Source organism: Girardinichthys multiradiatus, chromosome 22, assembly GCF_021462225.1.
Source record: "Girardinichthys multiradiatus isolate DD_20200921_A chromosome 22, DD_fGirMul_XY1, whole genome shotgun sequence".
Taxonomy (NCBI): domain Eukaryota; kingdom Metazoa; phylum Chordata; class Actinopteri; order Cyprinodontiformes; family Goodeidae; genus Girardinichthys; species Girardinichthys multiradiatus.
The window spans coordinates 28,114,508-28,141,695 of record NC_061814.1 but is presented as its reverse complement, the minus strand read 5'-3'; the positions used below and the strand labels follow the sequence as shown (position 1 = coordinate 28,141,695).

Here is a 27,188-nt window from a genome sequence, read left to right as displayed (position 1 = left end):
TTAATGTCTTAGTAGTACCATGAAATTGCCGAAATAATTTGGATTAACTAAAATATCATGATCCGCACCTGTTTGTGTGTCGGTTAATTGCACCCACCCGTTTTCCATGTAGCTCCATTCATCTCCGTTGTTTTTAAGTTCCTCTTTTCTGTCTCTTTGTTATCAGGTTGTCTGTTGTAATCCCTGTTGTTGTTGCTGTCCCCTTGGTTCCAGTGTTTCCTTCGTGTCCTGTAAGTTTATAATCCTTTTCTTAAAATATATCCATCCACCATGCGCCTGCTGCCGTCCTGTTGCTGCTTCAATCCCTGCATCCCATGACAAAAAATGTAATAACTGACAGAATTATACATGGCCTTACCATCTGATAAATTATGTATTCAATAAATTATACATTTTGATGCATTTAAATATCTATTAAATTCTTTATTTGCCTCTTGTTTCATTTTGATTATTATATGATCCTTGGGTGTTGGAGTTTTGGATTTCATTTTGATCAGTTCTGAGTCTTTTATCATTGTTACTTGACACAATTCATTATTTTGCATTCATTGGTGTCGGTAAGGTCTTGCCATATTAGTTCATTTCTTTAGGTTTAATTTCTTTCTTCAGCATTAGTTTTTCCCCCATTGCTTAATAATTTTCTTTTAGTCTAGATTAGTGTTAATTAGTCTCCTTCCCTGTATCCCTGCTTTCATTCTGCCACAGCTATTCCCCATCTCATCTGATTACCTCTCCTGGTTCCTTTGCCATTTTCCATGCATGCCTTAGTATTTAAACTTGTGGTTTTTCACTGTTCCTCACTGGTTTCTTTCATAACTCTTTGTGTTACACCAGTGATTCCTGACCGGGGGTACTCGTACCCCTCTTGTTACGTGAGCACATTGGGTAAGTAGAAACATTTGACATTTTATTTCCAAGATTACGGGTAAATATCATCAGTTAGTAGGGATAATTCTTGGATGTGTGATGCTTTATTAGGACCCAGGTGCAAAATATACCAAGCTTTTATCAACAAAAAGACAACTACAGCTGGGAAAGACTAGAGCAGGGGTGTCAGTGCTGTTCACCAGCAAGATGAGAGAAAAGTAACAGATATTTCCACTCTGTCTCCAGATCTATTAAAGCTTATCAAAGACAAACAAGCTCAGATGTCTCATTAAAGCATAGTAAAACCGATATAATGAGCCTGAGTATTATTTTTGTTTAGTGTTCCGCTCCAGATTTTTTAAGTTGAAATTATTATATTATATTATATTTCGGACTTATCAAAAGAGCTCCAGTTTTTGTTATAACAAAGGCAAGTTTATTATTTATGTTGATTTTGTATTTATTTAGATTACTTACTTATGTTCACAGCAACAGAGTTATTTTTATGTTTAATTTGAGCTGAAAAGAATAAATGTGTAAGAACTAAATGTTCAAGTTAAGAAGATTAAATAAAATAATTTTCATTGTAAAAATCAGTTGTTTTACATTTTGTCTTATTCTACATGTTTCACCGAGGGGGTAACCTTAGTATAACAAAATGGCTCAGGCGGTACACAAGTAAAAAAGGTTGGGAACTCCTGCTTTACTCGCCTGTTACCCTACCTGTGCCACATTTCCTGTGCTTCCTGTGGTTTGCCTGTAAGTTCTATTTTGCTTGTTATCAGAGAACCAACCTCACTATGACACAATATGTATAGATAATTATTAAATGCCTATCTCATTTTCTAAAATCTTAGAAAATCAAGGAATTTGCTAAGAAATAATTTTGGGCTTAACTGTATGCTTTAGTAAATAAAATGGAATAATTTTAATGATGTATTTATTTAAGTATTTGATAAATCATTACACATTAAACTAATAATTTTATGACTTATGCTTTTTTTTTTACAGTCTCACTTTGTCACAGCACTCCATGTTTCCATTTATATTTAACCACGGCAAGCATGAACAATTGCTTAACAATTTGTTTTCTTATTATAGTTTTGCGCTTTGTCATTTAATAATGAATACATATTAAACATGCAATAAAGTAGGATTTGACCAAGTTTATGCATGCTCTGGTGGCTTTAAATTTTGCAGTGAAATAAAATTTGTCCCATCAAGGCTAAGTACATACTAAAGGAAGTCTTTTATCCAGGTGGATCCAGCTGTTAATTCCTTCATCATGAAATGTAAAATTTGCAGAAACATCTGCTCCACCATATGAGTGACAAAATCACACTAATCTTATTTTTGCAGCAGGATAAAAATCAACCGTTTAGAAATACTGTTGTGACAGGATGAGACCCACAGTGTTATTTCAATATGCACTTGCAAAGCAGGAGACATTGATGCAAGACTCCTTTCTACTCTCATGTGGACACAGAGCTAATACATCAATCAGTGGCTGGGATGCTCTGTGCTGTGATTACAGCCATGATAATCTTTACTGCACATGCTGTCTCCAAGGGGAGTTGTAGAAAGTTGACTCAGAGTTGCCCCCCTGAAAGAGGCTTCTATTTGTTTACAGCCTTTACATTTTTTTTAATACGTTCATGGATATTTGAATATGATGACTTAAATCTAATGGATGAAAACTGAAAATGTACTTATATACATTCATTCTTGTCAACCAATCGTTTTTTTCAATCACATATAATTAAAATGGTCTAGTTTCTGTAGGAGGGAATCACTATGGTTACAGCAAATCCTTTCATTTTCTCCAAAAACTGTGTCATAAAAGCTACTTTCAGGGTGATAATGATGTGCAATTCACTTGGGTCCAGGACTCACATGTTGTTACAGCTCAGTTAAATCTATGATGTGGAAATTGAAAACGGATGGGAGATGAAAACTGACTTACTCTGGTTACCTCTACATTTTCAGTAAATATCAGACCTTAAAACGTAATTCATGCCTTGCAGAAACCTGTCCTCCATAAAGTAATTTCTCACATCTGTTTTATTGCAAAATATATCATTTGAGTACAGGCAGTCTCTTTGTTTCTTATTGTTTTTTGTTGTTTTTGTTTTTTTAGAAGCATGATGAGATTCATAATTTACTCCCACACAATTGATGCCAGATCTTTTCACTAAAGTGTAAATAAATACTGTTTATGGAAAACTTGAGAAAACAAATTACCTAGTCTGCTTTTAAATAACTTTTTTGTTGTCAGATTAACTGCTTCCTAAAACTATTCTTTGTAAAATGATAAATCATCTTTAACTCAAATGCCAAGATAAACAGTGTACTCACCTGCATTAGATTTATCCCTTAAAGCAGAAAGAACCCCGAAGGCCAATTCTTTAAAGTGATCTTCTGCAGCTGGTTTCTGTCACCATCAATCAGTATTACTAAGTTTCACTGAAAGAAGAAAATGTCAAATGTTACTTAAGTGATTAATGAAGTTATTATTCACAAAAAGTGTCACTGGGACAGAAAAATCTTTTTCCTGAAGAGTCCAAACATTTCCCCTTTGGGTAGATTACAGTCTGGGACTTTCCACATGACCTCAGCTATTTTTAAAAACAGGTATTTGTACTTTTATGTCTTTTTGATGCACTCTGTTACATCCTTTTTATAACCTTGTTTTACTTTCTTTTTAAATGTAGAATAAGTTAGGTAATCTGTCTTTGCATAAAAACATGAGAAACAACTGAATTCAATTCCCCTAGGTTCCCATTGGTCAGTGTAAATATGTCAATGTTCATGATGGGTTGTTCAATTTTAGTTCAGTCTTTCATTCTGTTTGCAAATTCAGTTCAGTAATGCTTTATTGGAATAGGTTAAAATCAACACAGGCCACTTCAATTTTACTCAATTTACTTAAGTTTATCTTAGTTTAGGTCAATTAAGTTAATTGAGTTTAGTTTAACTATATCGAATTATTTCAAGTCAGTTTAATTCGGTTTGACTAGATTTAGTTCAGATCAATTATTCTGTTAAATTAAATTCTATTCAAACATTTGGATTAATTTCCTTTATTGGGTTCGATTCAATTCTGTTCAGTTCATTTTAATCTATTAAATTTATATTAATTTGGTTTATGTCAATTCAAAGTAATTCATTTCATATCAGTTTGATTTGTTTTCAGTGCAATTCATTTAAATGAAATTAGTTAAGTCTGTTTGCTTTAACTTTTTTATGTAATTCTATTTATTTCAGCACACTAATGCCTGGTTCCCACAGCAAAATTTAAAAATTATTGATTGATTTTGAAACCCTGCGGGAACCCACCCATGACGATAAAAATCGTAGATGTTTGGTCCTACAGTGTGTGGTGTACAGCCACACGGCAAGCAGAACACACCACACAACCAGATTTCACTCACAAATATTCAGATGTCAGACATGAAAATCTCGGATATCCTCTCGAGATCAAACGATCAGTAATTCCCCTCTATGTTTCCATCAACGCTCTTTCTGATTGGCTACACATCACATTAAACAGGTTGTGTGCTCATTTCTCCTGGGGGAACACCCAACACGGTAGGATATCAGGCCAAGACAATCCAACATGTTGAATATCCCAGATTTGAGGTCTTCCTTCCAAGTAGACTAGATCACTGTTAACACACCACACACAGCAAGAATATCTTATAAGATTATCTTTAGAGCCATCACGCTAATTCGGGAAATATCAGGGCATGATCGGGCAAGGGAAAGATCAGGTCAACAATCTGCATAAAAATCCAGCTGTGTAACCCAGACAATAAGATCAGTTCAGTTATGTTCGGTTCAATTAATTTATTTTAATTTGATTAAATTTAATTTAGTTATATTCAAGTAAGTTCAGCTCGGTCTTATTGGTTTGATTGGTTTTGTTTAATTCAGTTGAAGTAAATTCAGTGTAACTAAATTCAGTTTGATGTAGTTCAGTTCAAGTAAAATTGATTCATTTCAGTCTAGGTTAGTTTCAATTAACTTTAACTCAAGTTGATTTAATGCAGTTAAATTCAGCACAATTAATTTAGATTCCTTTTCATTCATTTCAGCTCTATTCACACTAATCAAGTCAAATTCAGTTTAAATATGTTTGCAAAGGAATATTTTGGACAAAAAAGCTTTTTGGCCAATGACACAAATTTACTTGATAATTTGGTTTAAATAACTTGCAGTCCTGAGTCTGCGTAAGGTGACACAGGAAAGAAAATAATTATTCACCATTAAAAGACTTCCAGCAATACGTGACTCCGGAGAGTCTGACATTGACTGACTGGAGGTTGAGAAGACTAGACAGGGACACTGGTATATTAAAGCACTGATATCAGGTATAGCAGTTTTGGGGGAAAAGAAGAGTACAAAGCTAATCACACTGATAATTATGTTATTATTTTAGATAATAATAATAATAATCAAAAGATAACGGAGATGAAGTTTTGACAGTGAGGTGAGAAGGTGATCACATGGGAGCCAACTTCAGTTGTAGCATAACTCAAGGGATGGTCAAATAAGTCAGTGCTGATCATTGAGTTACAAAAAGCCTTTAATTTAGTTCTGAAGACAGTCTGCCTACCAAACCCACACTGAAACTTTTCTCCTTAAGTGAAAACACTAGTAATGCTATACAAATCTAAAAGAAAGGGTTAGGACACATTTAATAAATAATGAACTAAAATTGATAAACAATATGAATGTTGATTGCTATTGTATTGATTATAACACATATAATTTTACATGGATCTGTAAAATAGTGTTTTATTGATTTCCAGTTCAGGTTTTCACAGATAGACAATACACTAAAAATAAACACATGATTCAACCACATGAAAAAATATAAGATCTGATCAGATCAAAATCCCCTTAAAATGTTTTTCTCTGCACCCTAATAGAGCCCAAATAAGGGATTAAAGGCAACAATCAAAAGGGGTTCTAACATTTACGGTATGGCAACTGATATTGCCTAACCTTGATGTCCCAAAGCCCTCCTTTTTTTAAAACTGATCCCATGAGTTTCCTCCCCATGAGAGAAAGGAGCAGGTCTCTCGCCATCATAGCACAGTTTAATGTGCTGAGATGGTTGACTGGGAGGGCATCATTAAGCCTCTCTATTGTTAACATCTGGGTTCAGAAAGACCCTTTCTCTGGTAAATGTTGACCCGCCTTAACAAGGGGTTTCATTACACCATGCAGTTGACATTGGCAGCAGTGGCAGGTCTGGCAACGAAAGCCTTCAATGATTTAGGTCACATGAGATCAATCTAAGTAGGCTGTTTCCCTGAAGCCTTCAGCTCCAAGCAGAACAGGGAACAGAACGTCTCTCATCTTGTTAACTTAACATAAACACATGTCGAGTGTGAATAAGTCACCTTATTCCGAAAGCTTTGAAATGCTTTATTCGTCTTTTTTGTATGGCAGAAAATGTTTTAATTTTTCTTAGTTATTAACAAAATATACTCCTTAAATTTCTAGAAGAACGTTTCTATATTTCATGCACACAATTTCCTCCCTCTGTCTCTCTTGTTTTCTTTTATCCTTTCCACTTTTCTATTCTTTGGTCTTTTTTGTTTTTCTTATTTGTTTCTGGTTTTTTCTTCCTTCTTTTTCCCACTCAATTTCTCTTTTATGACAGCCACACTCCCTCCTTTGCACCTACTCTTCCTGCCAGAGATGTGGTTGCCATGACAACAGCTGAATCACTCCTCACCCAGTCAGCAGTCTTCCTCTAATGTAATCTTCCCATGCAGCACGGACATCCACCATATAGGCCCAAATTAGTACGCAGATGTAGCACAGCAATTTGCTCTGGTGCGTTTTCTTTTTCCTGAGGAGCTGAGCAGCAGTCAGTCTGATGGGTAACGTACCCACTACAGTGAAGCACTGCCTGAGCTATAAGCAAATCATCGAGGACTACCCTTGGCTCAGAAGCTGGCTACAGGAAGAGAAGGTGGGTATAATTTTTTCCTTGTTTTTGTTTTTAATCTGCTGCACATGCTCTGTCACATAACTTCCTCATTACAGAAAGGCCACATAGTAGCCACTCATCACAGTGCTGAAGCTGCCTACATGATAGCCACAAACGACTGAACTGATCATTTTTGTTAATGTTTTCTTGTTTTATGGCCCCTTACATAGTTTACATTTAGTTAATGCTTAAACTGGTGCCATTTTGACTATCATTAATTGTGTACTGGCAAGCAAAATTATCATAAGTGATCTTTATCTATCTAAACATAGTCTTGGTGCATCCAATTTGTACTCAGAAATCCAAATCTATACGTTTTAAGTTGGAAAAATTAAATAAACAGCCCCTGAACTTGGAAATTTGACTTGAAAAGCAGATTTTCCAGAGCAGTTCCTAGAGACTTCACATTCAATATGGCTACTGTGCATGAAAATATAGCAAAAGAATGTTAGCACTTTTGATGGTTTGTCTCAATAAACTAGTCTGATATAAAGGGAAAATACAATATGTGGGTCAGAACTGTATTTCTATGTGTTTGTCTATGTTGTCCTCCACTGTTAAATGCAGAAAATAGTGAAATATACATTGTAACTGGTCTGTATTGCTAACAGTAGTTAGCATCACAACGGTTACCAACTGTTGCCACTGTTTTTTTGACTTACAACTTTTAAAGGCGATTCACACACAGCATCTGGTGGATGAGTAATCCAGTCTGTTTAGTTAAAAAACTAATAATCAGCTAATTAACTCAAAACACCTGCCAAGGTTTCCTGAGCCTCTAAGTGGTCTTTCAGTATGGGTCAGTAGGCTACACAATCATGCGGAAGACAGCTGAGTTGACAGATGTTCAGAAGTCATTGACGCCCTCAACAAGTAGAGTAAAGCAAAAATGGCCATTGCTAAAGGAGCAGGTTGTTCACAGAGTAGCCAAGCTTATTAATAGAATGTCGACTGGAAGTAAAACGTGTGGTAGCAAAAGGTGCATCAGACTTGAGAAGACTGTAAAGAAAAATCCAATTTATGATTTTGGGGGAACTTCACAAGGAGGACTGAGGGTGGAGTCAATGCATCAAAAACTGCTACGCACAGATGAATCCTATACATGGGCTACAAATGCATTCCTAGAGTCAAGCCAGTCCAGAACCAGAAAGTGAACTGTTGATCAGTTGTCCAAAGGTATCTTTTCAGATAAAGTTAAGATTGAAGCCACTGGAAATCAAAGTCCCAAACAGTGGAATAAGAGTGTGGAGGCACAGAACCCATGTTGCTTTAAGTCCAGCGTAAAGTTTCCACAATCAGTGATGATTTGCGGTGCCATGTCATCTGCTAGTGTTGGTCCACCCTGATTTCTGAAGTCCACAATTAACAAAGCCATCTACCAGGAAATTTTAGAGAAATTCATGCTTCCTTCTAACGACAAGCTTCATGAAGAGGCTGACTTCATTTTTCGGCAAGACTTGGCATCTGCCCACACTGCCAATAGTAATAAAAGCTGAGTCAATTACCATGTACTTGTGTTTCATTAGACCACGAAAGCCCTGACCTAAAGCGACCTGGGCTTTTGTTACACCTCAGGACAACAATACACTGATTGGCTCCATGCCACATTGCATTGATGCAGTTATTCATGCAAAAGGAGCCCCAACCAAGTATTGAGAGGATGGAAATGAACACGCTTTTCAGAAGCTTGCAATTTCTGTTTAAACTATCCTTTCTTATTGATTGTATGTAATATTAAAATTTTCTGAGACAACTAATTTTGAGTTTTCATTACCTGTGAGCCATAATCATTAATTATAAAACAAAAAAGGCTTAAAATATTTTGATATATGTGTAAAGAATCTATATAAAATAAAAATGTCACTTTTTGAAAGGAGTTGGCAAAAACAATTGAGCTTTTCATAATTTTTTATTTTTCTAGATGTATCTGAATGTCACGTATGAACTTATCAGGCAGCTTAATCTTCCTATTCTTCCTGCTAATACTTTCCCCCCCATTGTTAATAATGTCTTTTGTTTAGGTTTGAATAAAAAAAGAATAAAAATCCACAAGCAATTAGATTTTGTTTTAGAACTGCTTTTTACAATACAGAAGCTAAATGCAATTAATATTTTGTATGGTATTTGTGATTTGCAAAGCTATTTGTATTTTGTAAAACAAAGCCATACCCATTTTTGGAGGATCTTTGTTACCTCAATCATGATTCTTGCTGACTTAATAACCTGCTGAACTACTCTACTGACAACAGTATTCATTACTTCTTTGGTAATGTCCAAATTCTAATTAAACTGATCAACATAATTGTCGATACTTTAAGACACTACTTTTTTTAAAAGTACTTTATAAAGTATTACAGCGCACCCAGCATAAATCTTAGGGACTACTTTCCTTTTGGGAAAAAAGAAAAATACCATCAACAATTACATCTTAATTGCCGCCAGTTTTCTAAAGTTCAATCTTAACTTTAATAACAAACAGACATGTTGGCATGCATCTTAAAAAAGCATCCAAAAAAACAATTTTTTTGTTAAACAATATTTTAGCATAAAGCTTAATTTTATGGATGTGTAAGAAGATTTCACTGTATGAATGTCAATGCCACAACTCTCACACACAGTGCATACTACCCATGCGCTACAGCTACAGAATTCATGCTACTGTGAATATTGCACAAATTATATCATTACTTACTCTCATGTTATGCTATATGCTTTCTGGATTGCTGAAGTGTGACTCACCTCGGCATTTCAGATAATTGAAATTGAATGTGTAACTGACAGCTTGACCTACTTTCTTAAAGGCTGCTTGGCTAATAATTATCTGACCACTGGAAAAACATATAGAGAATTGCAATTTCAATATCAGATTGTCAGTTAATCCTATGAAAAAAAAGATAAAAGTAAGCAAGAGATTGATCTAAAGGCAAAAGTAATTTACCCTCTACTGATACAATCGAAGACTGTAAATTATATCCCCTATATCCCAGTGAATACACCGTACTTGGAACAGGAGAACATCAAAAATATACTCATACTATACTATTCATATACTTGAAAAATGTGACTGTTTAGAGTATATGTTGAAAGAGAGATGTTCAACCAAATTGCCTTGATTTCCACACATTTCACATGTTTTCTTTAACATTCCCGCTTACATTGCAAGACAGGAAATAGTGTGTAGAATCTTTACAGTTAACATGCTTAATTGGTTCAGGACAGTTTTTTTCACATAATAATTATTTCCCCTTACTCTGATTACTATTTGACAAAACAATATAAAGGTAATTGACCAGATTATGAAGCCTGAAATTGAGCTTGGAAAGTTGTTTATTTTCGTCTCCACTTTGTTAGATTCGCCTTCATTTTGTCAATGTTTTAACTACACATATAATAAAAATAACTCCAGCAAGATATGTGATTAAAAACCATATATCGTTAGGTCATGGTGTTTTTTTTTTTCTTGTTTTTTTTCACTAAATTCTTAAAATGTGTGTTCTACACATTATGTGTTAATGAAACAACCTGAATATTTAACACTCCAACCACAAGAACAATTTTTTAAGAGAACTGTTTTTAGTCAAGAAGGTGGTGGCTTTTGGAGTTGAACCCAAATGCAGACAGGTGGGCAGAGGCAACGTGGTAGTCAATAAAAAAGTTTATTAAAAAGCAAAAGGAAAACTCATGGCAGGCATGAACATGGGAAGGCTTGGCAAGGCAAACAGGCATGGTGAAACAGAGAGACTGATTGGCATGATGCAGATGGATGAAATGAAACTGACTACAAGCTGACTGTGGCAGGGAGTGGCAACGAAAAGGAAGCTCTTTCAGAACATAAACTAAAATGCATCATGAACAGAATACAAAATAATTAAGGAAATAAACTGAGGAATAAACAAAAGAACCAGCTGGAAAATCATGATCAGAGAAAAACCTAAAAAAAAAACTCAAACACGACAGTTTTAGACTTGTGACTAGTGAAAATGGGAAGAAACTTGTGCCATCAGAAACTGAATTTGAATTGCTCTGACTGAATTTGTATTTGTGTAATTTGAAATTAAATGCATTGGTTTGAAAATGTATTTCCCATAGAAATTATCCTTACTGCAACCATTTTAGCATTTTAACAGATTATAAGCTGTCATGTATTTACTTTGTTTTGTTTCTCTACTTTGACTTGGAGAAAATGAATCAAATACATTAACCAACCAACACAGTTGCTCAACATGTTTTAAGACATTGTTTTGAAGGTTTCCTTTAAATCCAACGTGTGCTAAAGAGGCTCTGACCAGAAAAAAACAAAACTCTGGTATTAATTATCAGACTTTTCGTTGTGGTTTGAATGGAGTCACACTATCCCTTTTTCTTTTGCCTGTCTTGATGACATACCTCCTGAGTTTCTTTTATAACCAGATGGCAGGCTTGTGTTTAGTCTCTCATATTTCATGTGGTTTTTAGATATAAAGTTATTAATGTTCCGAATAACATGCCCTGGGGCATTCCATTCCATGGGTGATTGTACAAGGTTTCATTATTGTGCTCAGTGATATTTTGCTTTAGTCTCATTTCTGTTCTTCTCTGATGTTTCTACAGATAATTTCTGATCATGATTATCCAGAGTTTGTCAAAATTGTTGAAGTTGGGCCAAGAGATGGACTTCAAAATGAAAAGGTATACTTTGACATGTCAGTCACAAACCTTATTTATATTTATGGGTCCGACTGTTTGCTATTATTACACATGACCACCCCTGAAGAATCCTGTTTTTTTATGAGTTGCCTACAGTGGAAGCATATGTGTTACATTTGCATATTGAAAAGAGCTTACTGTGTTTGCATGCTCTACATTTATCACTGCCTCATTAAACATCAGTTTTGAATATTGTGGATTAGTTTTAGTTTTATCTCAAAATCCTGTTAGGTGAAATATATGCGATACCAAATATTTAACAAGGATAAAGTTCTTCATATCAGATTGTAAAATAAATAGCATTTCTGTGACTTTTATAAAACAAATCATGTTGTTGAAAAAACAACCCTGAGTGACCTGTTTCAGTTTTATTGTTCACCAGGAAATTGTTCCAACAAGGGTGAAAATCCAGCTGATAGACATGCTCTCAACAACAGGCCTGTCTGTGATTGAGGCCACCAGCTTTGTCTCTTCAAAGTGGGTGCCGCAGGTAATAGTTCTTTTTGTGCACAAGAGAGTGCTGAGTGATTTATTTGGGACTATTTCTTGCTGCATATGTATTGAGGAAAATGTGTTCCTGTGGTTTGATCCACTGATGGTTTTTATAGTCTGTTGTCTTTGTGGTCTGTCTGTCCTCTCATTTCATTCCATAAATTGCACTTCATTTATTTATTGGAAAACTGTTTTGTTCTTCGAAATTTCACATGAAACGTATGATCTGTTCATGTCTGTATTTCTCAAAACATGATCAAACCATAATACTGTATAAAGGCTTATGATACTTCTTCACATGTTTTTCTGCCTATAATTAGATGGCAGACCATACCGATGTCCTCCAAGGAATCCAGAGAGTGCCTCATGTGCGATACCCTGTTTTGACTCCTAACATGAAAGGTTTTCAGGATGCCGTAAGCTTTTATTGTCACTTTAGTGTGGTGATTTGTGCAATGTATAGTAAAAATGATCTCACTTAGTATGCTTTATTTATTCATGCGCATCATTTATTTTGTCTTTTGCTGGCTCTATACAGAAATATGACTGTGAAACACAATTATGAAAATAATGTTCTTTGATGTTCAAAGGTTGCAGCTGGTGCCACTGAAGTGGCTGTGTTCGGGTCCGCGTCTGAAACCTTCAGCAGGAAAAATATCAACTGTTCAATCGCTGAAAGCATGCTGCGGTTTGAGGAAGTCATTAGGACTGCCAAAGATCGACAAATCCCTGTTCGTGGGTTTGTACTCTAAATGTTTGTCAGTTACAACAAAGAGTAGTTTAACATCTCACCCTCCCTCCAATGTCATGCTGACTGCCAGATTTACCATGAACGACAGAAAAACTGTTTCCTTAAAGAAGAAAAAACAAACCAGATACCACAGTTCCAGATGGTAACCAGGTTATTTTAAACTATGCCTTAGCCACAAGTCCAAACAGACCACGAGTCTTTCCCAGCAGAGGCAACACTGAGTCTTCGGAACCAAATAAACATCTTCTGAGGTTTTTCATGTTATCTTGAATTGAAGTCAGTGTTTTAGAGGTTGTTTAGCTTTTTTTTGACATTTTAAGCTTAGATAAGTAAAGCTTTTACTGTTTCAGGTACGTTTCTTGTGCCCTCGGGTGCCCCCATGAGAGACATGTCGAGCCCTCAAAGGTTGCTGAGGTAAAACTTTATTTAAATGTTTCAGCTCATTTCTTTACACACACCTTCCTTATGAAATTACTTTATGAGTTAACCACCACTGGTTAAAATAACTTATTGCTTACTTGCCAGTATGTTCCTTTTAGTCTAACAGTTGTTTATTGAATGTACAGATTTGCCAGCCCAATAAAGAAATTCCTTCCTATAGTATGTTATGGGAATGAACCAAATCAAACTTAACATGCTGCTCTTTGAATTATTGATTTTCGTTATAATTGTCTTCTTGTGAGAATATTTTACCACTTTTCCACCTTTCTTTAGGTAGCAAAAAAGTTATACGAAATGGGCTGTTATGAGATTTCCTTGGGTGATACTATTGGTGTTGGTACGCCTGGCTCCATGTTCAAGATGTTGCAGGCGGTGATGAAGGATGTACCTGTCAATGCTCTTGCAGTCCACTGCCATGACACTTATGGTCAAGCGCTTCCCAACATCCTTACTGCTCTTCAGGTAAGGTCTCCTGATATATGGCATGGAGAATAATGTCTCAGAAATACTATATTTCTGCTTATAATGTTTACTATTACACTTTAACTCTAAGGGTTTCAGTTAAAGCCTAGACTCCACTTTGAAGCATTATACAACAAATATAATATTTGTAGTTAAATACTCCATTGAAGGAGATTGTGGCACTGACATCTAAATTTAAATATCTATCAATATTTGTCAATCCAGAGCATGTTTACCCAAATGTTTAGTGTTGATTTTGGTCATGTGGTTGTATTAGCTAATATGAATGAACCATGCTGGCACTTACAGCTATACTGCTGTAAAATGTGTACATACGTTTAATCAAATTAATATCCACAAGGTCAAAAACTACATATAACCCTCAAATTAATTGATTTATCTCTATCCCTGTCAGAGCTGCTGAACTTGAACACAGACTGCTGACAGAAATTATGGGTTGGAAATGGTGTGGTGGTTTGCACATTGGATTTTAAAAGGTAATAATAGTTTAAAAAAGCTTCCACTGTCCAACAGGCATTTCCAGATACCTCATGTTGCTGCTAAAACTCTTTGTTGTTGCTTTGTAGAGCTCGAGAATTCTTTTGAAACTCCTGAATGGCTTTTTGCAATCAAGTCAGCAAGAAACAGCTCTGTTGTAATTTTATAGTGATAGCAGTAATTTAGCATATATTAGGATTTTTAAAAGAGATTTGAGATTTGGTGGAGAAAAAACATTAACACAGGTCTGACACAGGATGGAGCACAGCCATACTTACATAAGCCACATATAAAGAAAAATATTCTGCCAGCTTACAACTCGCTCGGCAACCAGCATTAGTATGTCCTTTTCTGCAGTTTTAGTGAGTTAGACTGAGATTGAGCTGTCAGAAGAATGTTATAGACTGCTGGAGATAGGCACTGGCTTCCCTGTGACCCACTATGGAAGAAGCGTTATAGAAGATGACTGACTGACTGAAAGTCTAAAAGAATTGCAATGGCCACTCTTGCTTCTGCAAAAGTGTTATAGTTTGTGCCTTATTTGCTATGACACAGATTTAAGAATTTCTTCCAGATATTAGAATAAACCTTTAGTGTTTTATGGGAGGTTACAGATGACTTGAAGAGCCACTGTCAACCAACTCACTTTAGATGCATTTTCTGACTTAGATGTTGTGTCCTGTCCTTTCTTTCCTACCTGAGTCGTTCCTTCTTTTCTTGTTTGTGTCCCTACTTTTTCCCTCCTTGGTATTTCTATCCAAGTGATGCCCTTCCTTCCTTCCTTCCTTCTTTCCTTCCTTCCATTGTGTTCACTGTGTCCTTTGTGTCCTCTTTCTTTCTTCCCTTGTTGCCTTATTTGTTAGGTTAGTTTTTTCTCTTCATTCCTTTTGTCCTGCTTATGTCCCTCCTGTCCTTCCTTCTTTCTGTCATTCCTTATTTCTTATTATTCCTTGTGTCCTAGCTCTGTTCCTCTGTTCTTCCTTCCTTGTTTTCCATCTCCTCCTTCTGTATGTCCTTTTAAAGTGAATGCAAAGGACCAGGAGCTGTGAAAAGTTGAGTCTGTAAAAGTATGGAATTTTTAAATACAGTATGATAAATACTGTAGGAACCTTGACTTTCAGAAACTGAAAGAAAAACGATCAACTGCATAACTAACCAGATAAAAATCCTACAATAATGTTTGTTGCTGGAGTTCATTTAAACAATCAAACACAATATTTTCCTTTTTTCTTTAGCGTTTGAGTTCATATAAGCTAGCTGCTTCATGATTCAAACAATGATTAAAATGAACATAATACATATCTTTCACTTATTGGTTATGAAAGTAATCTAGCTGATGTAAATCAGCTCCATTCTGAAAGATCAGAGTCAAGCTTTTATAAATTAGTGTAGTTACTCATAAAGACACGAAGAAAAGAAACCAGATGTGGAATCCGGATACCTTTCAGCTTTCTTCCAACTGCTAACAATGTAAAGAGATCAGAAGTAATGTTTAAGGTCCTGATGGGTGTTATCGTTTGCTAAGCTATCTGTTTTTTGACATTTCATTGAAGTTACAGTATACGTACTGATAGTATTATTATTATTTTTATACAGTACAATTATAATAATTATTATTATTTCAATTTCATCTTTGAATAATGCAAGTTTAAACACAATGTGTCCTTTTCAAAAATGTATTGTTTGTTAAACATGACTCATGAACATTCAGATGAGAAAATACAGTACTTTAAACAAAATCCGAGAGTTCCAGTACACCATACCTTCAAAATAAACTTTACAATAGAGAGCACTTATAGTGATGTGCTCATAAATCACAAAAACATAATTGTAATGAATGGGTGAGGCATCATTTCAGTGTTTTGTACCACTTTGCCTGCAGCAAGTGCAAACCTGACATGCATCCAGACATAAAACAGAGGTAATTAAAATATGGCTGTATCAGTTCTCTTGAGCACATTGTCACTGCACAAGAGGAAGCTCAATGGGGGCTGGGTGGGTCAACAGATGTGAGGAGGTCAGGACAAAGGCTCACCTATTCGGTGTCTGTTGGACAAAGCAACTGTGAGCTAGGTGGATGGAAGGGCCCTGGGGGGCTCCTAACTCGTCTGTCGCTTGGCTGTTGAACTCTCTGACAATGCTGTGCTTAAAGCTTCTGGAAAATGATCCTTTCATTTGCTCGGTGCTGAGAATGTCGTGAATAGTGCTGCAGCCTCAAACCCAAAAGTTTTTAAACCAACTTCTTTCTTTTGGGTTGCACTGATCAAAATGTACATGTCTCTGCATAATCAAATGCCTAAATGCTGAAATATAATATAACATTTACTGTTGATTTTGTAGTCAATATAAGTTCCAACCTTGGCTGTAGAAAAGTTCAATACGGTTTTAAATGGCAAACATTTCTAAAGTTGTAAAGTTATGTTTTACATTGGAGTGAAAGAGCACTTTGAGTCTATAATATTCTTCTGCGGATCATGCTCAGTATGATCCAACACAGCTGCGGCATACCCACAGAAAATAATAGCAGCCGGGGATATTTAGCCTACTATTTGCTCACCCATAAACAAGAAGGAAATGAAAGATTTTATCATAGTTTTTCATTACTGTGTGCCAGTACTCCACACCACCAACCGAGAGAGAAATGAATTCCCCCAGTGCTGTCAGCCCTGAGTCACCTCTTTTGTTCCTGATAAAGACATTCCTCAGTCTTTGTAACTTCTTTTTTTTCAGGAGGTTGGTGGGGAGCTTTGAAACCTACTGGGGCAGGTCACACAATGACAATGTATGTGCTTAGATTTCACAGGCTTGGGATGGAATTTTTTTTTCCTGTAATTTTGGTGTAGTGTGTACTACTGCATCTGGGGTATACAATATGTTCTCTTGCAGTGGTGTCCAAAGTCAGTCCTCGAGGTCTGGTATCCTGCATGTTTTATAGTTGCCCAGATTAAACCCACCTGAATCAAATTATTGGTTCCATAGCAGGCCACTGCAGAGTTAAGTGACATGCTAAGAAGGTAAGGTTTGAATCAGCTGTGTTGGAGCGAGGACACATCTAAAACCTGCAGGACACCCCTGTCTTAGAGGATGGCTAACAATAATATGAGGCATCAGAGCAACTTGCTGCTTGCCTCATTTGTTGATGATGTCATGCACATTTATAACATTTTGTATAAAAGAAGGCAGTGGTCAGATTATCAGAGGGTTATTTGTTGCCTCCTGGCAGTGGAGCATTTGACAATATTTTTGTAAGTTAAATCCCGTTAAAAATCATTTTTGCAACATTCTGCCGTTCAAAAAAATCACAAAGTCTAAACAATAATGATAAAGTCTTTCAAACCCAGTTCATCAAAACTGCTAAACTATACCAAAGTTTCATATTTGTTTCTAATCGCATAATCTTTGCATGATCTGTGGTGTTTACACTTAGATTTAAAAGATTTTAGATTTTGGTAAAGTCATAATTTTTTAATCAATTAAAACCCTTGAACTGACTTTGACTATGACCCTAATAATAGTGCGTTTTATTTATAGGCCCCTTTCAGAACACTCAAGGCCACCTAACAGTAAAACATGCAAATTACACATTATTGCTAAATGTATTTGCTCATCTGCCTCACACAAGTGACTTCCAATTCTTAATCCACATAATTTAAAATAATGTTACCATAACAGCTTTGACTCTTTTGGGAAAGTTTCCACAAGATTTAGTGTGTTTATGGGAATTTTTGACCATTGTTCGAGAAGAGCATTTGTGAGGTCAGACAATGATGTTGGACAAAAAGGCCTGTTTTTGCTCTAATTCTTCACAAAGCTGTTTCATCTTTTGGATTGAGGTCAAGACAGGCCAGTCAAGTTTTTCCAGTGGAGTAGAGTCCAGTGTAAGGGTGTTTTACATCACTGCATCTGATGCTTTGCATTGTACTTGGTGATGTGAGGCTTGGATGCAGAATTTTGACCGACAGATCTGTGATTTTTCATTTTGTGACTGAGTTGCTTTTGCTCACAATCCCTTCCACTTTGTTACAATGCCACCAACCGTGGACTTATTACACAGGTGGCATCCTATCATGGTACTTATCAGCAACCCATTCTTTCCACTAATGTTTGTGGAAGCAGTCTGCATTAGAGGGTGACACGGGAGTGGATTTTCTCTCCTTTCCCATCCCGCTCCCACAGAAAAATGTCTTGTCCCATCCCAATCCCAGGCCAGCATAACGAAACAAATCCTGTCCCGTCCCACTCCTGGTAAATTGACTCCCACTCCTGTGACTCTCCCATTTTTGTTTTCTTCATTTAGTCTTTTGGCAATTTCTTTCTTTGAAGGACCAGTTAGGTCCCTGTTTTTAGCTGTAGTAAAGGCCAGTTAAAGTAAAAAGAATAATAATGAAGAAATAATAAAATATCAAACAAGGAAACAGACCATGTCTATCTTAGCTGAATAAACAAAATGTACATAGTTGTATTTTACTCATTTATTAAGTGATTGTTTCCTTTGAATAATGACATTAGTTTTATGTTTCAAGTTGCTGAAACGAAGGAAAGATGCACCTAGTAAGAGCTATACTTGTTGAACAAAAGGACAAAAAGGCATTACATTCACAATTTACAAACTGTACCTCAATGGTTCACAGCCCTGGTCCTCAGGGACCCCTTCCCTGCAAGTTTTAGATGTGTGTCTCCAGAACACCTGATTCAAATTCTGACATGACCTCCTATACAGGCATCAAGAATGGAGGGTCAAACTGGACAAATTAAATATCTTCCCTTGATGAAGCCTTTCTACGGAGCCCGCGAGGGGACATGGGGGAATTGTTTTCTCTTTTGTGTCCCCACGCAATAGTCTTTGCGTTATTTCGCAATACTTTGTGGGATAGTATCCAAACCAGATAACTGCAAAAATGAAACAAACACTACACCAGTTTTGAGATTTATTGAGTTTTATTTTCAAATTGGCCTTAAATAAAATTATCTTCAATCAGACTAAAAGACAGTTTTTATCCACAAGCTGTCAAACTACTGAACTCTGGACAATAAAACTGCACGAAACCACATCAGTGACACTTTGTTTGTTTATTACTGCTGCATGATGTGTACTTTTTTTTGTACGCCGTGTTTTTGTTTTTATCGTGATTTGAACGGTTCTTCTTAACCTAAGCATTTCATCGCACTGTTGACTGCGTGTTAACCTGCATATGACAAATAAACCATATCAATGACATATCAGTGCTGTTTGTTTTATGAGCAGTTTGTCATCTGTGCTGCTGTTCCAAAATGCCGAACGCAAAAGTATTGCGTGGGGACGCAAAAGTAATAAATTTCCCCATGTCCCCTCACGGGCTTCCGTACCTTACCTCTTAAATCTTTAGTGCACATGCAGCAATTTTGTTGGTCAGATGAGACTTGACACATGTTGGTACTTTTGGTTTGATGAATGAAGAGATGCAGGGCTGATTTAATCCAGAATCTGCCTTACAAGTGTCCCTTAATCACTGATGTACTTGATTACGACTAAACACGTTTTACAAGCAGCAGACTGCGTGTTAACATCGCTACATTCAACTCTCCTGAAGTTCGGTAATATTTCCGACTTTCCTGTCAGCTCTATGAGTTTAATAGATAAGTCCTTACTTCTGACTTTACGTTGCAAATCCAATTTTACCACGTCCAGTTCTCCCCCTGCGTTTGCTCCCTCCATTCTGAACGCAGGTGGAAAACATCGAGCAGAAGCACTGTTGGCTTGTGGGTTGTGTAGTTTGTTTGACTCGCATTATAGTATAGGCTTCTTGGAAAAAAACTACACAATGGCGGCGTCAATCCAAGTTTTTTTTTTTTAAGTTTATAACAAAGTCTCAGTTTTACATTTCCAAAGACAATTGATCCTAGTTTGTTTTCCCTCCTATTGGTTAGCTCCCGCTATCGTCTGCTCCCGTTCATTTTTTATCTTGTACTGTCCCAATCACGTGATCTTTACTGATGCTGTCTCCCGTCCCGCGGGATTCCCGTGGGACTCCCGAAAAAATGTCAGCCTCTAGTCTGCATGCCTTTGTAGACATTTTTAAGAACCTGAGGCCGTGGAACTGATTAAACTGAACACTTGGATTAAATGATTTGGAAGGCTAGGTGAATACCTTTAGCAATATAATGTATATGCAAAACAGAAATTGTGATAAATTAATAATTACATGCAGCATTTATGATGTCACCAATGCCAAAGTCATGCTGAGTCCTTGTCTGATGTTTTATTAAAGTTAGGAAATTTATGCCATGCATTTATGCTTGACTACCCAGCCGCTTTACAGTATAGTAAAGTTAAACACTGTATTTCATATTTCAAGTACTATACTTATTATCCCAAACAGATTTTCTGCTGAACAGCCATGATATGTTGCTCTAAGACTGATTAACTTGGTTAAAAAAAACAATGACGTTCTGACAGCACATCACCTGAAACATGCATAGCTTAAAAATTTGTTCCTAAACATATATATTACTAGACACTTACAATTATAGTCCTGCTGCTGCTGACAGTGTTTACTGGCTTATGGTTACGTTTTAGGCTTACTTTAGGATGCTTATACGCCCATACAACAAACATATACAGTACTGTGCAAACGTTTTAGGCAGGTGTTAAAAAATGCTGTAAACAAGGAACGCTTTCTGAAATATAAATGATGATTGTTTATTTTTATCAATTTACAAAATGCTAAGTGAGTGAACCCAAGTGATTAAGAATTATTTTCAGTGTAAAGAAGAACAAGACTTACTGGAAGTGATGGTATGGCCCCCACAGAGCCCTGATCTCAACATCATCAAGTGTGTCTGGGTTTACATGAAGAGACAGAAGGATATGAGAAAGCCTCCATCCACAGAAGATCTGTGGTTAGTTCTCCAAGATGTTTGGAACAACCTACCAGCCGAGTTCCTTCAAAAACTGTCCAAGTGTACCTAGAAGAATTGATGCTGTTTTGAAAGCAAAGGGTGGTCACACTAAATATTCATTTGATTTAGATTTATCTTTTCTTCATTCACTGCATTTTGTTGATTGATGAAAATAAATGATTAACACTTCCAGTTTTTAAAGCATTCTTTGTTTACAGCATTTTCACACCTGTCTAAAACTTTTGCACAGTACTGTAAATTGCTACAGTTAGTTCCCAAACTGTGTAAATAGGCTGGAAAGGTGCATTGAGATGGCACCATTGTTTTTTTACAGTTTTCTATTTTGACAGACTTCATATTGAATAAAAAAAATTAAACTGACAGGATTTGATTTAATAATCTTTTTCAACTGCATAATTTTACGTAAACTTTTAGGCAGTTTTGAAAGACCCAGAATTTCACTTTAAACGTTTTGTATTTGGGTTGAGGACATTATTTATTCTGGAAACATTAAACCTTCTGATCCATAAAATGGCTTTCGTGGAAAATAAATTGCCTTATATTGTCTTAATTTTTTATCGACAAAGAAATTGTAAAGTAAAGTAATATCCTGTGGGCTTCTTTGGTATATCGCTCTGTTTGTCTCAGTCATTGTGTCCTTGGGCAGGACACTTCCACCGCCTTGCTTGCTAATGGTCAGAGGGCTCGGTGGCGCAGACTGTATGGCAGCTCCACTTCTGTCAGTCTGCCCCAGGGCAGCCGTGGCTACAAAGTAGCCTACCACTGTCAGTGTGTGAATGGGTGGATGACCGATTGTAGTGTAAAATGCTTTGGTGTCGTCGGACTTGATAAAGAATTATACAAATGCAGACCATTTACCATTTACCATTCCTGGGACTAGGCGTTATCTATGTCACTGTTGGATATCTATCAGTTTAGTTTTAGCTCCTTAGTTTATGTATCACAGTTTCATATCCCATTTTAAATACACACCCTCTCTCTGATGCAGCTTTTATACCAAATTGGGAGTATGTCCCTCTTACAGCCTCATCCACTCGGAGGTCCGAATGTCAACAGGCTTATACCGAATCATTCTAGTTTGAAAAGGCACCTTGTCTTTATCCAGGAATGCATTGTTTTTATATAGCCAGAGCTTGGTGAACATGACTTTTTAATGCTGAGCACACATCTAGTTTCTGGGCACTGTAAACCTAACCGAGGATTGAAAAGCTTAAGCAGTGACCACCAGTTCCTGCATGATTAGAGGTACAGGAGAAGCTGCGGAGGGGGTACATTCATGCTAAAGGCTTGTAACCTTACAGTGGTGGCAGCTTAGAGGAGGACGATTGGTATGGAAGATTACAACTCTGTGTTTATACTACAGAGAAAAAAAAAAGATCTGCCTTGAAAAGTATTCTCCTCTGGCTTTCACCAAGGTCTGGAAATCTGGTGCACGGGTAACATACACCGCCTCCTCTCCCTTTGCCAACACAAACAGCAATTACTGCTGGCTCAGACAAACCCTGAAAGAAGCAGGTTCTTGTCTGCTAGAAAAGCAGCCAATTAGCTGCATTGTTCCAAAATAGAGGTAGAGCTCTGCAGGGGGGAAGCCCCACATGACCCAACTGCCACTGAGAGGACCGCTGTGTTAATTTAGTTTGAATTTAGTCTCAGTGTAGGATCCTCCGACATCTGGCTCTGACACGGAAGCTGGAAAACAACTTTAATATTCTCATGACAGTCCCAGGGACATGTGGAAAACATCCTGAGACTGACTGAAAACAGAAGGTCTGGCTTTGGCGTCTTTTGGTGTGAAAACAAACAGTAAACTCATGGTGACTTGGTGCATTTTCATAAAAACAGCATAGTTTTGTCTGTTGTTATATGTATGATTGTACTTAGAATACATATAATATTTAAGAAAAGTTATTTATGTTTTTTCCATTAGTTTTAATGACAAAACATCAAATCAAAGAAATAAAAAACATTATTTTTAGATAACATTTAAAGATATTTAAGGCGTCTGACAACTAAAAATGTGCCATTCAGTTTATGTGTACATGAAATGGTTTATATTCAAGTAGTGAAAGTACATATTTAAAACTTTTAGCTGGTAATAAACATTTGATGAACAAAGGTAACAGTGGGCTCCCAGAGACTTCAGTATAGAATGGCCTGTAAAACTATTCATACCCCTTAAAATATTTACGTTAGTTATGTCACAGCCACATGTTCTATGTATTTTATTGGAATTGTATTTTGAAGTAGTGCATAATTGTGAAGTTAAAATTAACAGACAAATACTTTTCAAATTGTTCTGAAAGTCAAAATTTGAAAAGTGTGACATATACTTATACCTATATATCTATATCTAGGACCTTTACTTTGAAAGCCCTGAATAAAATGTAGTGCAAACGACTGCCTTTTAGAGAGTCCACCCATTTGGAGTTTAATCTTGGCATAAATACAGCTCTTCTGTGAAGGCCTTAGATGTTTATCAGAGAGCATTACAGAATAAAAAACATCATGAAGGAACTTATCAGACAAATGTAGCATAAAGTTGTGGATATTTTTTAAGCAGGTTTAGGTTGTATAATAATATCCCAACTCTGGAACATCTTTCAGAGCAGTGTTCAAACCGTAATCTAAAATGAAAATAGCATGGCAAAGTTTCAACCTACAAACAGAGCATTAAAAGAGAAGCAGTCTGGAGGTCCATGGTAACTCTGGGGAAGCTGTAGAGATCCATGGATTAGGTGGGGAAATCTGTTGACTGGTCAGCTATAAGTCATGCACTGTAAATATCTGGCCTTCATGGAATAGCAACGAGAAAGCCAACAGAAATCCTATTTTCAGTTACCACAACTCATGTAGGGAACACAGCAAGCATGTGGAAGAAAGTGCTGTGATCAGATGAGACCAAAATTAAACTTTTAACTTAAATGCAAATTTGTGTGTGTGAACACTGCACATGACCCCAATCATACTCTACCCATGGTGAAACATAGTGGTACAGAAGAGGCATCATGCTGGGGGGATGCTTTTCTTCAGCAGAAACAGGGAAGGTGCTCAGAGTTGACGGAAGGATAGATGGAGTTAAATACAGGACAATTTTGAAAGAAAACACCACATCAGCCAGAGGTAAAAATGAAAGGTTTAGATTGAAGCCTTTTCACAAATTTAATTGGGATGATGTGGGAAAACTTTATAGCTAGAAAATAGCTCTTCATAGATCTTCCCATCAAACCTGTCTGAGCTTGAGCTTTTTTGCAAAGAAAAATGAACAAAATAGTGACAAAGTTACAAAGCCACACTTTTCAGACTTTTGTCATGTATATATTTTTTTCTTTTTAATTATGCATTACTTTATGTTAGTCTGTCACATACATTTTCAATAAAATATATTGAAGTATTTCAACGTAGTTTAGCAATGGAAATCAAAAAGTTTAAGATGTATAAATACTTTTCAAATCACTTTACCCGAACAGGCTCACTCTAGACTGCAACAATGATTGGTCTGTTTCAAGTTTTCATTTATGAAGAAATCTTACTTTGACAAGTCTGGATTTCAGGATGGTTTAAAGAGGGAAAAAATGTGTCCGCGGTGGCAAGAAAGAGAATCCCCATGGTTGTGGACAGAATAGTCCTACAAAAACATGAGGAGGATCAGTAACACATAAAATGTTCTGTTCAGTATTTATAATATTTCACTCTTACAAAAATACCATAATTTTGTGGTGGTGGCAATGAACACTGGCAGAGAGGATGACTAAGCCATACTGTGGGACTTTTCTTTGCCCACTCATCTTCAGGAGCAAACCCCACAGTTCTCCGGAGCAGCCGTAAAACATGACCGCTTGGCAAAACGCAGGGCAGCCGACAGAACAATCAAACAGAACAAGGTGGTTCCTGGATTTAATATGATGTGAAGCTTGCTCGGAGGTGCTGAATGTTCCTGTTGTTTGTCATCACAGATGGGAGTCTCTGTGGTGGACTCTGCAGTAGCAGGCCTCGGTGGTTGCCCCTATGCACAGGGTTCATCTGGCAACGTTTCAACAGAGGATGTTCTTTACATGCTCCAGGGCATGGGCATTGAAACTGTAAGTTTGTCTTTACAGTTTTGGCAGACCTGCTGTATTTCATGTCTCAGTAATCCCCCAGAACCCAAACTCATACAATCTTTCAGACCATATTTACATAAACTGATTGCTCTGCAAATATGCTGCTGTGTAAAAGTTTATTTTTCTAATATCAATGGCTTTACACAACTTATTCAAGAACAAGGCACTGTGTACATGCTCCCTCAAACTCTTTAACAATCCCTACCCCTGGTGGTGAAATATCTTTATTACAGTTTAATGTTTTGTTACGACTCGACAGAACCTGTATTTATTTATTTAAGTTTTTTGTCCTGCCTTGAGTGTTAGAAAGATCAAAAAAGATATTTCATGCATGCTCTATCTGTTTCACAGGGAGTGAACCTTGACAGAGTCATAGAAGCTGGTGACTTTATATGCAACGCTTTAGATCGCAGGTCAAGCTCCAAGGTTTCTCAGGCACGAAGCAGGACACTTTGATGATGCTATACCAGTTTACACAACAGTTGCTTTTTAATGTGTGTACCCTGTCTTTTTTTTTTTTTTTTTCAGGTCTGTTCTCTGATTGTTTGTCTTTGAATTTATTGTTTCTTGGTTATCATCTAAAAACCTAAATTTTTGTATCTGCCTTTTTTCTCGAGATTAATAGCTTGTGGTTCAGTCTGACTGGTAGGATCTTTATGTTGTTCAGAAGCAGTCCAAGTTTTTACATCATCCTAGGTAAAGTTTGATTTGGGGCACCACTTTGAAGCACCGCTAAACTCGCTTTTAAATTAAACGTGTTTGGTCGTTTGTTAATTCTGAATTCATCACAGCTAATTTTAAAGCTAACCAGTGTGCCAACAACAAATTCTTTGAAGTGATAGTTCAAAATATTTGAAATTAGTTTCTGTTGAAATGTCCCAAGCCGTTCATATTTTGCTTGTAGTAAATATGTATTTCAGACGTCTTAATTTTTATGAACAGACTGAATGTGTTTCAATGAAGTTAAGCTAATTAAAGATGAACCAAAAGCAAAGTGGACTTCTAGCATCTTGCAGTCTAGCAACGGCAGTTTTAAAAGTGGTTTATAAGAGAGGTATTTTATTAACTTTAAAGCCCTGTTATGTTTTTCAACCTGGCTCGGAACATTTACAGGACAGGTGTATACAGAACTAGTAGCCGCATACACCTATTGAGCCAGCTCTGTTTTCTTTTTTTTTTTTTATTGTGTATTTAAAAATCAAGAGCTGGACATATCTGGGTTTTTAAATTGACCTGCAAAATAAATGAAGACATTTCAATTTATGCAATACATTTTCAACTCATAATAGTTTTCTTTAACTCTCCAAAAGAGGGGTTTTCACTTTGATTACTTTCCAACTCACTGGCCTTATAAAGAATCAAAATATGTCTGTGTTTTATGGTACTCAGATTGATATGAGTGCCTCCCAAATACACATTAAACCAATAACCTCTTACGGCTGAAATTTATATACAGTGATATAAAAAAATTATCTTTGCTCTCAAGCATATTCTAAATTAAATATTGTTAATTTATATCTGTTGTAGGTATTGTTTATTTGAATATAGCACATATGGTATATATGTATTGAATTATTCCTTATGCAACTTAATAAAATTTGACAAAATTAGGCTGAAGTCCAACCGCTGTATGGTGGGAAAGTGCTTCCAATTGCACTGAATGTGTGTGTGGAATATTCGTCAACTGGCATTAGTGGGGTACATGTGGTACCATTACTTGGAAGCAGTTTGTGGCAATTCATTTCTTCTACCTGCTCCTATTCTGCAGTTACAACCTAAACTAGCCAAAGTTTTGCCATCAAACTTGCTCACGATGATGGAAGCAGAGCTCCTAATTGTTTTTGTATTTAACCTTTTTGAATCCTGGTTTAAATGACTGTGATCATAATAGAGGTTAAAGTTAATTGTTGTTTATTTTTGCCTCTTTCTGTCTTACCCACCACTACTGTATTTGCAAAACGTGATTAAAATTTTTTATTAAAAAGTA

The 27,188-nt window shown here is 36.4% G+C and overlaps 1 protein-coding gene and 1 long non-coding RNA gene across 2 annotated transcripts; one reads left to right on the top strand and one right to left on the bottom strand.

Annotated features, from left to right (window-relative positions):
* Positions 1-128: 128 nt before the first annotated feature.
* Positions 129-6,738, bottom strand: LOC124858733. Its single transcript, XR_007035916.1, has 3 exons — positions 6,614-6,738; positions 3,223-3,330; positions 129-305 (listed from the first exon to the last, which is right to left on the bottom strand). It is a non-coding gene; the product is annotated as an uncharacterized LOC124858733 (long non-coding RNA).
* On the top strand, positions 6,620-27,188 carry hmgcll1 (3-hydroxymethyl-3-methylglutaryl-CoA lyase-like 1). The gene is made up of 9 exons (XM_047350924.1): positions 6,620-6,853; positions 11,462-11,539; positions 11,940-12,047; positions 12,370-12,465; positions 12,640-12,788; positions 13,151-13,214; positions 13,515-13,703; positions 25,055-25,180; positions 25,553-27,188. The coding sequence occupies exons 1-9, from the start codon at positions 6,758-6,760 to the stop codon at positions 25,655-25,657; spliced, it is 1,011 nt and encodes a 336-aa protein (XP_047206880.1). The 5' UTR covers positions 6,620-6,757; the 3' UTR covers positions 25,658-27,188.

Excerpts from the sequence above, each read along its gene's own strand:
- hmgcll1 (XM_047350924.1), top strand. The coding sequence starts at position 6,758 with ATGGGTAACGTACCCACTACAGTGAAGCACTGCCTGAGCTATAAGCAA. Across the intron at positions 6,854-11,461 it reads GCTGGCTACAGGAAGAGAAG|ATAATTTCTGATCATGATTA; the intron begins GTGGGTATAATT and ends ATGTTTCTACAG. Across the intron at positions 12,048-12,369 it reads CTTCAAAGTGGGTGCCGCAG|ATGGCAGACCATACCGATGT; the intron begins GTAATAGTTCTT and ends GCCTATAATTAG.